This window comes from Uloborus diversus, chromosome 1, assembly GCF_026930045.1.
Source record: "Uloborus diversus isolate 005 chromosome 1, Udiv.v.3.1, whole genome shotgun sequence".
Classification (NCBI taxonomy): domain Eukaryota; kingdom Metazoa; phylum Arthropoda; class Arachnida; order Araneae; family Uloboridae; genus Uloborus; species Uloborus diversus.
In genome coordinates, this window is record NC_072731.1 from 212164047 (window position 1) to 212183285 (window position 19239).

A 19239-nucleotide genomic window follows, 5' to 3' on the forward strand; every position below is an offset into this window, starting at 1 on the left:
TAATGACTAATTCCGTGCTTGAAAATAAAAGCGGTCAACTTAGATAGGTGATCAACTTCAAAGGTTATACTGTATATATTATCAACATGCAAAATCTCCCTAAACCCCACCTAAAAATAAACAAATAAAAATTAAAAAAAAAAAAAAACGAATTTTTAAAAAAACGTAAAGAAACAGTACATATAACATTTAGATTACAGAGAATATTAATTTTGATTAAAATAGTTCCGACACATATTCTATTAAATAATTTGCAATATGTTTTTCCCCGGTAGTTGAGTGTTCCGTCACAGCCATAAAGGTTTCTCAATTTTAATTTGAATACTCTTGGTTTATATTATGTAAACTATTTAACGTCGAGCACATTTTTTCTCACCAGATTTAATAGTAGCTAAGTAAAAAGACACCACTATGATGATCAAGCACTTGTAACAGTTATGTAACAGTTCAGAATATCTTTATACAAAACCTATTCAATTTTCAATAGTAACTCAAAACTGACACTAATACGAAAAATGTTTATACGCAACTCGTTCCCTCTCTATCTCTCTTTTTTTTTTTTTTTTTTGCATAAGTTGTACCGAAAAAAGTGATCATCAAAAAGCCCCAAGAAAATTCATGTTACTCCACTGAACGTATACAAAAATAACGAACCATGTTGTCCTCAAAATTCAAGTGCCTGACAAAAAATTTGAAATATACTTTTCTGTTCAAATTCTTTAAATCATAAATTCAATAACTAGCTCAAACAGAACTGATGTTCCAGGAAGATGGGGGGCCCTAACAGTTCTTACAAGAAAATGAAATACCGTTTTAGGATTGCTAATGTATTAAAACAAAAGACTGTGGGGGTACCTCGCTGTGCCACTGGATTCAAAAAATTGAAGAAAAAAAAGAAAAAGAAAGAAAGAAGGAAAAAGTTTAGTATTTTTGTATACTATGTTAGATATAGGGGGCAAATACTTTTCTTCCTCAAAATTTCAAACTTTAATGATTACATTTCACTAACTGAGCCTTTGACAGTTAAAGTTAATTTGAAATTCTTTTTTCTAACAGTTCTGCCTGAAACAACTACAATTCCTCTGCAGCTTCTATTAGTCCATCTAAGCAAAATGCTAATTTTAAATGTTATCTAACCAAATCTCATAATAGTCAACATCATGCTTATGTTTTCAGCGATGACACGGTGCGAGGAGTCTTTGAAAATATTCCACTTGCTCAAACATATATTGTTCAAAGCTTTTTTTATCCTGATTTTCTCAAAAAAAAAAAAAGAAAGAAAATAAAAAAAGGAAAAGGAAATTACACACACACATATAAATAATATTTTTTGAAAAAAAAATCACATTTCGTAACAAAATGATACATGATAGAGATATGAATGAATTTTATTTCGGAGAAAAAGTTGAGTATAAATGCTAGCCTGTCCTGATGCCAAAGCACCATAATGGTCAAAAATCACGAAAATTCGTTTAAAAAAATAGCGGGAAAAAGGATTGAACAAAACACCTCACACGACAGTGCCGGAAAAATCTTTAGCCGTATCAAAGTGCTGAGTCATCGGCGAGCGAAGGGCCTTCTGAAGGCTACAAATCGGCGTGGGCAGTGGATGGAGAACAGGTAGTCTTGCACACCGGAAATGACACACGATCGGCATCTGCCGTTCTAAGGAAGCTCCTCAAAACTCAATTGAAAGATCTGTCATCGGTTACGGAGGATGGATCCCATCACACGAAATTCCGAGCGGGAATGGTGCTCGCAATTAGAATGTCAGTGGTTAGATTAAAGGGAGGAAACCGGATTCCCATTAAGGTCAGCAAAGTTGCCTTATTGTTATCCCTACAATTTCTAGGAATAACATTTGAAAAGAAGTGTATTTTGCACGAGAGGGAATGTAAAGCCATTAATTCTAAGCAATATGAATAGAAGGTTTTAATGGCAAGAGATTGTAATTGTAGTAGAATCAATTTTGTCATATTAAAACATTAGATGTTTACAAAAAAAAAAAAAAAAAAAAAAACTCTTTTGGAAAAAGAGTTTTGTCAATTTCAGGCACTGCAGATGGTATACCTAAATTGCTACCTCTTTAAACTTCATTGTTAAAAGTACTGAATGGGTCTAGTGTTTATTCAACTATCTTTTCACATTACTATTATTCATCTTAATGAGCAAAACGGTTCGGCTGAAAGCTTTGTCCAAGTCTCTCTCTCTCCTTTTCTATTTTCCGTTTAATTCTTTTTTTTTTCAAAATAATAGTAAAGGAATAAAATAAAATATGCAGATAATTTAATTGAGAAGTGAAATTTTCAGATAATTTTAATTCTCTCGAGTGAACTTCTTATCGGGAGATTCAAAATTGGCTTCCGAAGATACAGGTTTTACTTTTCTTTAATTCTTATTCGAACAGATTATTATACTTACGATACTTTAATCTTCCTCCAATTTATCCAGCCTCAAATAATGTGATTTGTAAGAAGTTACACATTAGATGAAGAAGAAAACATTAGATTAAGAACACTCATGGTAAATTCTCGGCCATTGCGACAGTGGCAAAAAAATAGCCATCTCCTTTCGGAGCATGTTATTGATTCTACATAATTTATAAGTAACGTATCCTCGTGGTTTTTGCCAACTGCTTGGTTATTGATCGTGATTGCAATACCGGTATACCGAATACCGGAATTTTGAGCGATTTTGCGATTTTGAAATACCGGTATTTGCTGAGGCAAAATACCGATATTATCGGTATTAGCTGAAAATAATCAATATTTTTAATTAAAGAGTTTTCAATTTATCTTATTAAAAGTATATACTTTTATTTTAAATATACATTTCTTTTTCAATGATACAGAACCAAAATCAACCTGTTGATGTAAAACTTTGGCTTCAAAAGCACAAACTAATAGAATATCATTAAATAAAAGCAGCAAAAAGAGTGCAAAATGATATTTTCATTACTAGATGGTGAGATGAATCGCATTTTCGTGCTCTTATGTGCACCATGTTTTTCTTCTTTTCCATTTCCCTGATCACTCATTTTCCCTTTTGTGAAAATTATTTTCAAGAGTAATTTCGAATTAATTTGTCCCACAAACAATTTGTTCCAACCATCAATTACAGAAATACTTCATTTATTTATTGTACTGGTTTCTTTGATAAAAGCTTTTTTCCTGATAGAATAACAGATAGTAATTTGTTGTCACCGGTATTTGTTTTTTCTCCCGTCTCGCTATTTAGCTTTATACTTGGCAATATAATATTTAGAAATTATATAGTGTCTTTAAAATTATTATAGAGGTAAAGGAATACCAAACTGGAACATAATGTCAGACATTTGCATGATTATTATTAAATTATTTTGAAAAGAAAACGAAAACGATTAAAATAAATTAACATGATTAACACAAATTTAGTTAAATTCCTCCTGAATTTCATACAAAATTGCTAATAAAAGCAAATACAAGCCCATCCTGGTCAAGAGAAAATCGTTGAGGATGATGTTAACATTGGAAAAGTATCGTCCCTCGAAGAAAAATTACAACAAGCGATAAATTCAATAATTCAATATATATATATATATATATATACACACACACACATATATATATATATATATATATATATATATATATATATATATATATATATATATATATATAAAATAAAAATAATAATACATACAATACAAAAGAAACTGATACACACACACAAGAGAATTTTTCCAAAAGAATACGCAAGAGAATAAATTATTTGAAGATGAAGGATTATATTTGAAGGTGAAGGAGGCAATTGGAGGAGGTGTATCACGCGTTGTTAACAGTAGCGACCTGCGTGAATTTAGAAAGAGTATTTTCAACTGCAGGAAAGTCGTGCACTAACATAAGGCTTAGAGATAATTCAATAGAGGCATTAGGTTTCTTGCTATTGCTGATTTTTAGTTATTACATGTGTTCCTTCATTTTATATTTGTTCACAATACGTTTTATAGATAATACAATTTTTGCACAAAATTCATGAAGTGTAGCAACGAAACAATATGTTTTCGATCATTTTCTGAGAAACTTCTAATACCGGTAGTCCGGTACCGCGTTTTAAAAATACCAAATACCGGTACTGGATTTTTGGTCCGGTAATGCAATTCCTAGTCGTTGACATGCTTTCAAGTCACCAAAAACTTTTCATTTAGAAGGAGATTTGTTGATTGCACTATGATGTCTATTAACACAGACTAACCCTCAGTGTGTAAGTTTATAACTATGGTAACAATATCACAAGAGAATTTTTGTCGTTGTCTCAAGAAGTGAATTTTGATCATAAGTATGTACATTGAAAGAAAAACTTACTATGCGTAGTGACTGGTGTGCAGTGTGGAATTTCCACGGGATTCCACTGTTGTTCTTTTTTTACTTGAGTCTCTCCCCACTCTGAGGGTAGAGGTGGATCCGAATGTACTCTTTGGAACTGTATAAGTTCCACGTTGGGTGAGCTACTACGGCTGTGAGGAGAATAAGACTTCAACTGCAAAGGACCTGAAGAGAGCGAAAAGAATTTCAAATGAAGAGTTATTTAAATTATAATTCCATTACACATACATAGAATCGTCAGCATTTTCGTTAAAAATGGCAAATAAAAGCTTCGTCCCCCCCCCCCCCAACCTCTTTCTCGGGGCTTAAATTTAACGGAAACCATGGGAGTTCAATTCCAGTACATCTTTCCTTTTTCCGTAACATTTTAGGTTGGACAAAATTGCTGACTATGTAGGCATGAATATGAAGATAAATAAATATGAATAATATTTATATTACTTTATTAATTTTTCATTACGATGAATAATTCATTTTGCTCCTAACTGCAATAGAAACCATGAAAATTATCAGTGATGCATTCTAATTGATGTGCTCTCTTTTTTTGTTCATAAAGAGTACGTTCGATGAAAGAACATTGTATTTGTTCTTAAAGGTCATAATTTAGGACCCAACGGTTATGGATTTTAATTATAATATTTAGAAGTGACAGCTTTAGAGGCTTTTCAACTCTAGTTTATGAAGTTTTTATTTCCTGCTTGTGTTTGAGAAGACAATTTTTTTCTGTATAAAAAACCTTTCACTGATAGCTTGGGTGTTCTTATACATTTTAAACCATCCTCAACGGACCCACACCCTCCCTTACTCTCAGAATCCAGTTCTGAAGCCATTTCCGTTCCAGTCCACATGCTTTGCATTCCACAGGTGTACCTCTCCCCCCACGTGCACAAGGTCGTGCGATTGCGTGCGAGGACGGCCGGTACATTCTCAGATCCTTCCTGCACTCCACGCAGCGGGAGTGCATTTCAACCGCACATGCGGATGCCTCGATCTTTTCTCATCAGCTTCTCCTCCTCCGCATCCCTCCTAAAGCATCTCAGGCAGAGAACAAAACAGGTTATTTGTATTTCAAGTCCATTTCAGGTCCGAAAGCCGTAGCAAGTAACAAAAATCTAGGCTGCATTAATCGAGGCCTTTTATTTTTAAAATATATTTGACATTATATAAAAATAGTCATTGAATTAATTTAAAATATAAATAAATAAATAAATAAAATTGGATGTGGTAATCAAGATAAAGATTTCATGGTCGATATCCGCTAGTACACTTCTCATAAAGATTGTTTACAGCGTATATAGTTATGGTATTTATATTGCCTTTCAATCTTAAATGAGGGGAATTAGTAATCTGAAAATTTTGTATAGATGAAGTTTTGCTGCTATGTAGGTGGGGGGGGGGAGGTTCTGAAAAAAATTAATTTTACACAAAAAAACGCTTTTTTTAATGTTAAATCCGCTTGAGTTGACCCTGAAAAAGATATGAATAAAATCAAACGATACACGATTTGATCTATGACGACGAAAATTTCGCTCTCTAAATCAATTCAAGGTTGCCAACTGATCCGTGTTTTGCGGAGTTGCTCCGCAAAAATGGCGGAACTCCGCGGATCCACAAAGAAGTTATTTTGCTCCGCATTTCCCAGCCGAACGTTTTCAAGCTTATATTTAGCTATTATCATTTCAAAAATGTAAATATGAGGAATTAAAGATGCTTATACTCAAAGATTGAAATAGTGTTTGAAACTGTTTTATAAATATTTTTATACTAGTACTTAAAATGATTAATAAAGCTCTAAAACAATTTTAGATAAGCGGTTTTAGTTATTTTTATTGATTTTTATACAAAATACCTAACTGCTCCGCAAATTTTTCAAATTGCTCTTCAAAAACACCACACATGCTCCTCAAAGGCTGGCAACCCTGCAATATTAAGGACAACCGTTGTCATGGTAATTTGAAAATCAGAGCAACTTCAACTTTGGTCATGTAAGGATATTAAGCAATTCGTGATAACTATTTAAAAAAAAAAATCAGCCAAATATATTAACTAAACCTTTAATAACCCTTTAAATAAAATATGTAACATTGGACGTGTCCGAAGGTCTATGAAACTGTTGGATCTGCTTTAGCCTTGATGTGTTTTGTTATTGAGTAATTCACGCTATTTCCGGTTCATTCCATTTGTACAAACAAGAAACCCAGCGAGTAGGGTCCTATCGCAATTCGTGATTGTGAAAAATTTAATTTGAATTCAAGACGTCAAAATGGAAATGTGAATGTTGCATGTTTTTTTTAGATTGAATTAGTCACGTTAATTTAATTTTCGTGACAGTGAGAACTGTTGCTGCAACACTGAAATTAATTTTCCAACACAACTTTTGCAAAAAATTAATGGCAACACCAATTTCAGGGAGACATTCACAAACCTCACTAGACGAGAGTAACTACATAAAGATTTGTGGAAAAGACATTTGTGGAAAATTAAAGCATTGAGGCTTTGTTGTGTCTGAACTATTATCTAACAAGGAGCCAAAGAATGACATATTCAATCAGACGGCTCAGTTTCTTTTCTTTCTTTTCTTTTTTTTTATCACTTCCAGTGATAATGAATTTTACGAACTTACTATTGGAGCAGTAACTCACGTTGCTAGATAATTCGGAATCTTATTGTTTACAATTCATCGAAGAACATCGGCGACAATCTTCCAAAAAGGAAGTGACTGCGAAGAGAAGTTCGCGTAGCCCAAATAACATTCTAATATGGCGAGCGTTGACAGACGAATCTTTGCTTTCATTTTCTCACATAAAAGGAATAATGAAAACAATCAAATAAAAAATGTTTGGGTAAATGAGACGGGAACAATATCATGTGATTCACTGGTACATTATTTCATTTGCAAGAGCTTCCGTATCTTTTATCAGTGGCGTAGACGGGAATTTTTCGTGGAGGAAGAATGAAGAGGGAGGGGAAGCAAGAGATTATCATTTATAATCACATACAGGCGCAAAAATATTGAGACATATGGAGGGATAGAGATATAAATAGAGAGAGATGGATTTATCTTTGCAGGGCGATAAAAAAAGTCAAATGTAAAATCTTTCATTTTTGAGAAGTTTTACCTACTTTTATCATAATTATCAACTGTATTGTTCATTTTAATGTTTATCTAAAAAACAGTCTGTTATTTTTCTTTGTTCATTTTTCAACCCTAGGACTATTTCTTCAGCCCAAAGAATATTGAAGAGTAAAGAAAAATAAAGACACATCTGAATGAAAGGTGATCAGTAAAAATGACTCATGTCATGAAAAACATGAAAAGAAATTACTTTATTTTAATAAAAATAGTACTGATGCTTGAAGATAGAAATTTGTTATGTATCCCCCTAATAGTAAAACAATTGAGAGAAATTTCGATTTACAGTATGCTGCTCAATATTCAATTCGTCCTCCTGTAAAATGTTTATTTATTTTTTTTTTTTTTTAACTTGTGCTTCTTTTACCGGACGCAACAGATATATGGATATAGGAAGAGATCGATCGATAGATATTGATAGATAATGATTAGTTTTAAAAGGAAAAAAAAGTTGAAATTATTGTATACAACTAATTTCATCGTTAAATAATTCTGACGAAGTTACTGTAAAGCTATTTTTGAAGTTCTTAAAAGTACTCCTTCTACATTGCAATATTCTATGCAATATTATGACAGAAATCTTGTGATGTTGGGAATCACAATGGGGATGTTTTTAAACAAAAAGGAATTTTTTCGCTACACTAAAATTTCATTATTTTAATTAAATTAATTTACTTTGTATAAGTTTTATGACGTAGCTCAAAGTTACCCGGGGGCGGCAAATAGGGAGGGGGCGAGTGGGACGGCTGCATCCCCAAATTTTTTACTAAGAATAATAAAAAAAAATGGGTTCATTCAACTTAGATAACTTAGAAATACATTTGCCTGCATTTCCAGAACAGAAAAAACTGATGGGGAGTAATTGTTTGCCTTAACTAAAGAAGTAATCTCTTCATATGGGGTGTCAGGCTAGGCCTAGGTCGGCACGGCATACGTGACCAAGAAGATACGTACGTGACAGGGCAAAGGGGCTACGTGATCCAAAAACTGCATACGTGAGTCCCTAAGCCCTCCGTGTTGACCGAAGGTTAGGCACCCCCTATAAATAGGACCCACCGGAGAGACGGAGGAGAGACCGAGGAGAGAGCGAGACAGTTGCGGTCGCGGGGGCTGCCGGTTTTATTACAGGACCAAGCTAGGTCCGGACTGAACAGGAACGGGAGAGTTTGGGCCCGTAATCCTGAAAGAGACGGTACTGACGGGAGAGATTGTGCCTGTCGTAAAGCGTGGACTGTGACGAACGGGAGAGTAGTGCCCGGGTCCCCAAGTGGAGTTACAAAGACTGTGAAAGACTGAGCATCATATATGCTATCAACGTGTACATATGTGAATAGTTGTTGTGTACATAGATATAACTAAATAAACCGATAATTAACCGAGAATCTGTGTGCCGTGGAACCTAACTGGCGCAGCACGGCAGGACTTTCATCACCCAAGAGAAAGTAAAGGATCTCTGGGATCATCCGCGGTTGCATAGAAGACTGAAATGAACGAGATAAAGTATTATATCGGTGGGCATCTGCTGTTGGATTATTGACATTCCTGAGAAGGCTATCTGATCTGCGGCGCTGAGACATCGGACGGTCGCTTGGACCTACTAGGATGCTGAGAAATACCTGGAGGTGACGTAGAGCTTATTGTTGGACAAGGAGCAGCGGAGAGAAGGAAGAAACCCCGAAGCAAGTGTTGGATCACCGAGAACCCCGTGCGAGAGCTCCAGCGGCTGGTGTAGGGTAAGTCCCCAAATTTCTATCTGTCTGCTTTTGGGGGTTCCTTGTATGTCACCGGTATTAAGAAGTCAGAGTAAAAATACTAAGATGTCAGTAGACGCGGGAAGAGATAGTGAAATTCAATTAAGGTTGAGAGAAATTGAATTAAGGGAAAAAGAAATTGCATTAAAAGAAAAAGAATTGGAAATTAGAAAGTTAGAATTAACTGAAGGTAGTCAAAATAGAGAAAAAGAAAAGGGTAACCCGTCAGATAATATAGAGAGGTACCATAGAGTACTCAAATCATTGATTCCACCTGTACCTTCGGACGTGGGAGATTTGCCTTTGTTTTTTGAAACTATAGAAGGGGTGTTTTCCTCACAAAATGTGCCAGATGAGTTGCAGGGACGGCTAGTCGTACCACTGTTAGGCTGTTTAGTAAGGCCGTTGTTTGTAAATTTAAAAGCGGAAGAGCTTGACAAATATGAAAGGATTAAAGAGGAAATTTTAAAGCATAATAGGTTGACCCCAGATGAGTACAGGAAACGGTTCGATACTGCGAAGAAAAGAGTAAATGAATCCTGGACGCAATTTGCGGATAGGTTAAACTCTTTGTGGGCATTCTACCTAAAAAGTAAAAATGTGGAAACGAAGGAAGACGTGAATAACATTGTCGTAGTGGACAGATTAAAGGCAGAAATGCCATGGGAAACAAAAAAATATCTTGGGTTACAGGAAAAAGATGATGGATTTAAATTAAGTGAGGCAGCTTACTTAGCCGAAATACATGAGAGGGCGGCAGAAAATACGTTAGCAAATAAAGGGAAAATATATACGGAACCAAGGGAAAGAAATCCTATGAGATGGGAAAGAAATAATAATACCGGGAAAACCTGTTATAAGTGCAAACTAGAGGGGCACATAGCAAAATATTGTAAAGAAAATGAGAAAAGAGTAAAGGCACAGGAGGTTAAGGTCATTGATGAAAACAAGACAAAAAGGGGGCGAGTGTCAAACAGGGTAGATGAAAATAATAAGGTTGTAGCTCACGTAAACCGGGATTTCCTGGATAGTAGAGAAAGAGGAAAAGAAAATATTGTGTCAGATCTCGTAAAAGTTAAGATTAATTATAGAAACAAAAAAATAGAGGGAACTATTGACAGCGGAGCACAGATATCGGTCATCAATGAAAAATTATTGCTAGAAAAGGATATTAACCCTAGTGGGAAAATCTTATTACAACCCGCATTCGGCAAGCATATAGAAGCTGACCTGATAAATATTCCCATAAGCTTAGAGAATGAATTCAATAGTGAATTAAAACCCGAAATATACATTACTGTAGCCAGCACACCAAAGTTGAACGGTAGTTTGTTGCTAACCCCGGGCGATTACGAAACGCTGAGAATACAGGCAGATAGCCTTTGTCCGGTTAAGGGAGAAAGCGCGGAAGAAAAGGGGGCTGAAGAAAATGAAGAGTGGGGGATTTGCGCTGTTGACATTGACGTGCGAGGAGAGGAGAAAACAGAAAACCCGCAAATCGCTGATTGTGATATGGGAGCACTGTCAGAAAAAGAGAAATTGAAAGCGCAACAACGGTGTTGTCCTACATTAAAAGTAATGTGGGAGGAAGTTAAAAAGGGAAAGGGAAATTGCATATTGAGTGATGGTATCTTATATAGTAAGGGAAATGTGGGAGGAAGCAAGGTTGAGCAATTAGTCTTGCCGTTAGAGAAAAGAAAGAATGTCATGAAATTAGCGCATGAATCAGTGTTTGGAGGGCATTTAGGTGTTCGAAAAACGGCAGAGCGAATCAAATATTCCTTTTCTTGGCCTACAATGAATAAGGATATCAGAGCGTATGTAGATGGATGTGAGGACTGTCAACTTAGAGGGAGGATAAGGACAGCGGATAGGATACCTATAACACCTGTCGTGAGACCGGAACTTCCGTTTCAGGTAGTGAATTGTGACGTGCTAGGACCACTAGATATTAAGTCGGGTAGAGGGCACAAGTATGCAATGACACTAGTAGATCAACACACCAGATGGCCGGAGTGTGTGCCGTTAAAGGGACTTACGGCTAAAGAAATGTGTGGGGCTTTATTGACCATTTTCTCTAGAACAGGGATACCTCAAACGATTTGCACTGACAGGGGAACAAATTTCACAGCAGAACTCACTGAGGAGTTTCTTAAAATATTAGGAACCGCGCCAAGATTCTCTACGCCCGGGCATAAGGAGTCAAATGGATTAGTGGAAAGATGGAATGGCGTACTCAGAAACATGTTATATCATGTAATGAGAACAGACCCTAAAAACTGGGATAAGCAGGTGCCATTCTTATTGTGGGCATACAGGGAAGTGCCGAATGCGACTACTGGGATAGCACCATTCAAGCTATTGTATGGGAGAGATCCGACAGGTCCATTATCGATATTGAAACAAAGCTTTACGGGAGAAGAATGGGTTCCAAATTTGAAGAATCAAAGCGCAGTGAATTACTTGTTAGATTTAAAGAAAAATTTGGAGGAAGCAGCAAAAGCAGCCCGACTGACTGCAGAACAAAATCAAAGTAATATGGCGAATTATTACAATAAAAGATCAAAAATGAGAGAGTTTGACAAGGGAGATAAAGTGATAATATTAATTCCGGATAGTACGAGCAAGATGTTAGCTAAATGGATTGGTCCTGGGGACATAGTAGGCAAAGTGCCACCTCATAGCTATATAGTGCAATTGGGGGATGGATCTAAAAAGCATGTGCACGTAAACAAACTTAGACCTTTCAAACAGAGAGTGGATACCGTAGGAGTAATTTTTGAGGAAGATAAGGAAATGGGTGAGATTAGCTGTGTACCAACGAAAGCAGATTGTAGAGAAACAGGAGAAATTGGGAGAATCATAGAAGACAACTGTACCGGATTAACTAAGGAGGAAAGAGTAAGACTAGGCAAATATCTGAATAAGCATAGAGAATTATTTAAGAATAAATTGCAAACAGCACAAGTAGGAAAGCATGAAATAAAACTAAAAGAAGGGGCAACATTGGGAAAAATTCATAGATATAGGGTGCCTGAAGCATTGAAGGACGAAGTTGATAAACAGGTACAAGATTTACTAAGGGAAGGGTTGATCCGTCCTAGTAAAAGTTCCGAAGCTCACCCGATAGTATGTGTTGCAAAACGAAATGGGGAGATCAGGCTTTGCGTGGACTATAGAGCGTTAAATGCTGTCACGGATGCTCCCGCGTTTCCGATGGAAAATGCAAAGGAACTAATTTACAAGGTAGCGGAGGCAAATTATATAACAACTTTAGATTTGCTGAAGGGGTATTGGATGATACCGCTGGATGAGAAGGCGATCCCGCTTACCGCTTTTATGACGCATAGAGGGGTATATGATTGGCTGGTTATGCCATTTGGGTTAATAGGAAGTTCCGGTACCTTTCAAAAAGTTTTAAATGAGACGTTGGAAATTCATAAATCATATGCGAGGGCATACATAGACGATATCGCCATTTTTACTAAAGGAACATTGGAACAGCACTTGCAGCATATAGATGCAGTGTTGAAAACTTTAAAGGACAAACGGTTAACGGTAAATTTAAAAAAATGTAACTTTGCGCTTAGATCAGTGAAATATTTGGGACACGAGATAGGTTCAGGGAGGCATGAACCGGATGCCGAAAAGATAAAAGCCATAACAAATTTGAAATCCCCGACCACAAAGAAGGAATTAAAAAGTGTTCTAGGGTTATTTAATTACTACCGCGATTACGTCCCGAAATTTGCAGAGGTGGCATTGCCACTCACTGAGCTGACAAAGCGCAGGGTACCGGTAAGCATTCCATGGACGGTAGTTGAGGAAAGAGCCTTCCGGAAGTTAAAGGAGCTGTTGTGTGAAGCGGTAGCGTTGTATACACCGGAGGTGGGACGCCCATTCTTAGTGTACGCGGATGCTAGTGACGTAGGGGTCGGCGCTTGTCTAGCACAGAAAAGAGACGAAAGGGTGCATCCGATTGCGTTCGCGAGTTCAATATTCAGTCGGGCACAGAGACGATGGGCAGTTGCCGAAAGGGAGGCATATGCCGCTATGTGGGCATTGAAAAAGTTTGAGGTGTGGACGTTTGGGGCGGAAGTAGAACTTATCACCGATCACAACCCCCTGACATTCATCACACAGAATGCATCTCCCAGTCCGAAGCTACAGAGATGGGCTCTCGCGTTGCAAAGATATAAGTTAAAAATCACACATAGAAAGGGTGCATTGCACCAAAATGCTGATGCTTTATCAAGGCTGGCACTCAAGGAAGAAAATGGGGATGGTGACATCCAAGGCAACCTCTCAGAGGGAGATAGGTTTGGGGGCTACCACGATAAAAAAAGGGCAGGACTGTCTACAGAGCTGGTCGCCCGGTAGCCAGTTTTGGGTGGGGGGTGTCAGGCTAGGCCTAGGTCGGCACGGCATACGTGACCAAGAAGATACGTACGTGACAGGGCAAAGGGGCTACGTGATCCAAAAACTGCATACGTGAGTCCCTAAGCCCTCCGTGTTGACCGAAGGTTAGGCACCCCCTATAAATAGGACCCACCGGAGAGACGGAGGAGAGACCGAGGAGAGAGCGAGACAGTTGCGGTCGCGGGGGCTGCCGGTTTTATTACAGGACCAAGCTAGGTCCGGACTGAACAGGAACGGGAGAGTTTGGGCCCGTAATCCTGAAAGAGACGGTACTGACGGGAGAGATTGTGCCTGTCGTAAAGCGTGGACTGTGACGAACGGGAGAGTAGTGCCCGGGTCCCCAAGTGGAGTTACAAAGACTGTGAAAGACTGAGCATCATATATGCTATCAACGTGTACATATGTGAATAGTTGTTGTGTACATAGATATAACTAAATAAACCGATAATTAACCGAGAATCTGTGTGCCGTGGAACCTAACTTGGGGTAAATACTTCAAAATTGTGTACTCTATGTTACGATGGTGCATATTGTATGAGATGTCCGTACAGTGTTGAGACTGTGCAGTTTTTACGCGTAAACTCCATGTCATTTTACATAAATTTTTATGCTCATATTATAACTTAATATTTATCTGTAAGTATGCATTGATGCCTTGTACTACAAACATTTTAACAACTCGATGTATTATAAGCTTTCATGGAGACTTTTGTAAAGATATGCTATTTTTGAAAAACATCAAAAAAAAAAAAATTGTTTCACGTCAACAAATATATCTTGAATATATCTTGAGGCTCTTTACTTGACAATCTCTGAGTGACACAAGATGGTATTCAAGAGTTGAATCTATAAAAGCTCCCCCCCCCTTTTCTCCCCCGGAGAATTACTGGAAAGCGACCTTTTCATTGATAGAGTATCTGAAGTCATTTTAATCCGTATGACTTTGTTTGAATTTTTGTTTACTTTATTTATAATGCGGAGCGTTTCTTGAACAATGCTACACACTATCGTAAAAATTTCAATCCGCTTATCTTAATTCTTGGATTGATAATTGAGGCAGTGAGAAGCAAAGGGATGTAAATGGGCATTTTCAAGTTTTTTGCAACTATACTTTTTAATGATGCAAAATAAATACTAGCCCAATTTAAAAAGCTTTCTTAGTTATTTTAAAGAGAGGAATCTGAAGGAAATGTGTTTTTTTACATAACGTTCTTGCTTCCATTGTTTTTTGAATGTTTCAATCAGGTCAGTCATTTGAAAGATGGCTTTTGTGAATAAATTGCAAAACCAACGTAAATAAAGTACAAATTAACACGAAAATACATCATATAGCTATTTCAAGGCTACAATGGAGGCTCTTCATCAGTGCAAAAAACTCAGCACACAACCAGAAAGTTGTGGGAGAACTGAACGTCCACCAATTTTGAATTTTGTGTCAGGAGGTTAGAGAATTACTTTCGAAGCACAATGAGGCAAGGAAGACCTTCATCTTTAGCTGTACTGGCAATAAAGCAAAACGCAGGATATTGATTAAATATAGTTACAAAATTGTCTGTTCTTCCTGACTCCAAAAATATCATATTAAAATTTTACCAAAAAATAAAAACTAGTACCGAGATGTTTTGTGAGCTAACTTATTACAAAATAAATTTTAAGCTTCAGCCGTAAAAATTTTAGTTGTTCTTAACAAACCTAATTATTCTTAACATTAAAACCATTTTATTATCACTTCTTGTTAACCAATAGGAATTTTATACCGTACTGAGGAAATTCATGTTCAAGAAACTTGACCCTCCAAACGAAATGCTGAAATGCCGCCCCTGAAGTTACCCTTGAATAGCTTTGAACCAACTGATAATTCATTCTCAACGTATTTAATATGTATTTTTTTTTTAATTTTGGATAATAGCTCCATATTTTAAATGTTTCATCCGTTTAATACCAGGAAATACAATAAAACCATTAAACTATGAGAGAAGACAAACGTTTCAATGTTAGTATTCTTTTTGAAAAATGCTAGTTTGTTGTATTTGGTTTCACTTCAAGGAAGAAAATACGGTTGATAGGTAAGACTTGATAGATTGAAATATAAGTTTTTACTTGCAACACAATTGTTCACACAATCAGAAACAAAATATGTAGGTAAAACAATCCACAAATACGCGATAACAACATTACCACCCGAATAACATTTTCTTCCAAAAGATGTAGTAAACAGAAAACATCAAAAATTCTTAGAGTTGGTCATAAAATAATAATATCCATTGAATATTCTTGTTTTATTTTTATTGGGCTTTGAAATGGTAATGTTTCAATTTGCATACGTTGTAAACTCGCTATTTGAAACAGTGAATGGTGGATTTTGCGGTTTGAAAGCTGTGGCAATTAACGTAATCGTAAAGATAACTTTTCGTAAAGATAGGTAAATATATCGTAAAAAACGATTTCTACTGTGTTAACTATTTAAAAGATAATTTGCATTGTTTTCAGATTCAAATATTTTTAACATTTTTAATACTAGTACATCATATGCACTATTATTTTTGTTACACATTTAGAAAAATAATCAATAATTCAATTATATGGTCCAATGATTAATATTTCTCTTAGCGAATAAACATCTATATTTCTAGCTTTGATACAATTTCAAAAATTTACGTTTTTTATTTATCTTATTTGTTTTTCCTTGTTTGACATTTTTCATTTCATTAAGCTTAAATTACCTACAACATAGCTAATTTTCATTAAAAAATAAATAAATAAAAGACAAACATATGGAATGTAACTTTTTTTTTCTTCTACTTTTTCACTTTTAAAGGTGCTTCAGCCAACAGGGTATTAAAAAAATTGCGGTTTTTATTTTAAAAAAAAGAAAGAAAGAAAGAAAAGAAAATTTGTGTTTAAATTTAATTCTGATTCTTTTGATTAACGTTAGAATTATGGGAGGGGCCATTTTGATCCCCAAGCACGCTTATTTTGCGGTTTGCTCCTCAGTATTTTCATGAAAAGCTTAATCATTTTTTGACTTTTCTTAAATCATCGTGCAGCGTAATAATATAGTTTTCAAGATTTTTTTTTAAACCTGAACTATAGGTTTATACTTAAAAGCGTGGGGAGGTATCATTTTGATCCCTTTGAGAAAAAAAGAAATCCAAACACAGTTACTAATGCTGAAATATAGCAGAAACAAAAATGCCTCTTGAAATATATCATTGCAAGAATTAGAAGAAATCATAATGTTTTTGTACATAAAAGGGAACATTAACCGCTAGTTTCTGAAATGCAACTGGAACAGCGCTGATTATTTTAAGGGCATTTTAAACTCTTTTTAAATACTTCGATACATATAATTAAAAACCAGTGATGTTCCCATCACTTTTTCTGACTTCAATTATACTGCCAGAAATGCGATCATATACATAACATATCATAATATGAAATTTTTTGAATCTTGAGGGTAAGCGATATATGTCTAAAAAATGTTTGAGAGTATGCGGCTTTTATGGAGTATACCCTATGGGAACACCCCTGTTAAAAACTCTATATCCCTTATGCATTTATTGTAACTTACATTATATAACAAAGCAACTGAATATCAGTCTGAAATCAAAATAATTGAAGAATATGCGTCAGAAAAATTCTCTATAAAATGCTTTAACGGTTGAATTGTTTTCATACAGCTTACATGAGAATTTTTTCCATTCTGAATAATACTTAAGTGGTAATTATTATTTTTTATGTCCAATAATCAGACAAGTGTTTTTTGCAAAAGGTAAAGAATCATAAAAGTAATTCAAATAAGTTTTTTTTAAAACTAGATGTAATTTTAAAATTCTTACTTAACATTGCAAACAAAAACTGAAAATTATTTCGATGCTACTTTAAATGTTAATGTACAACAGTTACGTTGAAATAATAGTTTATTCTAATATTTTATACTTATCATTTAAAACTTCGTATAAAATACCAATCCTCAAATAATATTTGTAAAATATTTTTTGTTTTTGTCGTTTCAAACATTAAAATGTAAAATGCTTCTTTATTTGAATGCTTTAAAAAATCATGATATTTTTAAAATATTTGATTTTAACCAATGTATTTGAAAGATATTCGTTAAAATCAAATATGTAAGGTAAAAGCACGAGTAATGGCCACAGTGGGTCTGAAATATTAATTACCTCTCCTGAAACTCAATGAGCGAATTAAAGCCCAATTCTTTCTTAATCGTCCCATTTTCTAAAAATGCCAGAATTTCAATTTGTTCAATTTTTATCCATTTTTTCCCCAAACCTCAAATTTGATCCAGTAGCGGCCTCTCCAAAATCTGAAAAATTCAGTAGTGGCCATCTGACATCCTCCCATCCGAAGAATTTATATTACTTTCTTTAAATTCAAATAACTGATGAATAAAATTGATTCAATATGATAGTTACATTAAGTACCAATACATTAATCACATAATTATTGTTTATTTCTTTCTTCAAAGTATACAAGCAACATTGAAGTGGCCACTATTGAAGCACTGGTCACTACTGGTGTGTTCACCTTGTATACAAAGCATCTGATAAAAATCTTAATAAAAATATCCTCTGAAAGCTTGAACCACTGACTTGTATTCAAAAAATCACCACACCTAACATTTTTTTTTATTAAATCATTCAAATCGGGAGATATAATCGAGTTTTCGATGAAGAAAAAGTGAATATGATCAAAACTGGGCGAACAAGCTGCGTTGCATGATCAGACGCAACCCTTTCTAGGAAGTCGGCCAGCAAGACAAAGCGAGAGCGCAAACAGGCTCGTGCCGAGGGAAGAGAAGAAAACGATCCCTCTCGTATTCCCCCGTGGAGAAAGAACAAAGATGTAATTCTCTCAGACCGTGAAAACTTATTCTTTTAGACGCAGAACAGGGAAAAAGATATCGGACTCCACACAAGAAGTCCTGATATAAGTTTTACATAGTATCACTGTTTAATGCTACTTTATAAACACAGTTGAATTGCGAAAAAAATTTATTAATGGAGAATTTATGAAGGGATGAACACTTACCTCACCTGAATATTGGGGTTATTCCACCGTCACGTGATCGGAATGGGTTAATCCTTTTTTTTTTTTTTTTAGATTTGTATATATGTATATAAATTATCTCAGGTTAAAAGTTAAAAAAAATCTGACCAAGAAAAAATAATACACTGCGTGAATTGTTAAACTCTGAGAACTCGCGCTGGGATCTGAGTCACCCCAGTCACTTAAGACCAGGGTTAGTATAAAAACCGTTTTTTTTTAAACCCCAAAAAGACCGTTTCTTTGGTTTAAACCAGTTTTTTTTTGGTTTTTATGACTATTTGTTATGAAAACAGTTTTTCTTAAGAAAAGCATGAAGGTTTTATGAATTAATTGTTAAGGAATGTTTAATATTCATATTTTTACCTAATTTCTTCGTAATTAATTAAATAATTAAGAGTAAAATCTTGTAAATTCATTTCCTCATACTTAGAGATTTCTATACGAGAATATAGTTTGAAAATCTTTAACTATTATAAAAAATACAATATGTAAATGGGTCTTGGTA

At 35.2% G+C, this 19239-nt stretch overlaps 1 protein-coding gene across 1 annotated transcript in view; it reads right to left on the reverse strand.

Moving 5' to 3' along the window:
* LOC129218508 (runt-related transcription factor 1-like) overlaps nt 1-19239 on the reverse strand; it is a 57731-nt gene that overhangs the window by 13260 nt on the left and 25232 nt on the right. Inside the window, exons 3-4 of the mRNA XM_054852798.1 lie at nt 6765-6793; nt 4344-4518 (exon numbers count right to left, since the gene is read on the reverse strand). Of these exons, the coding sequence (XP_054708773.1) occupies nt 4344-4518; nt 6765-6793 (204 nt within the window). The remainder of the gene's footprint in view (nt 1-4343; nt 4519-6764; nt 6794-19239) is intronic.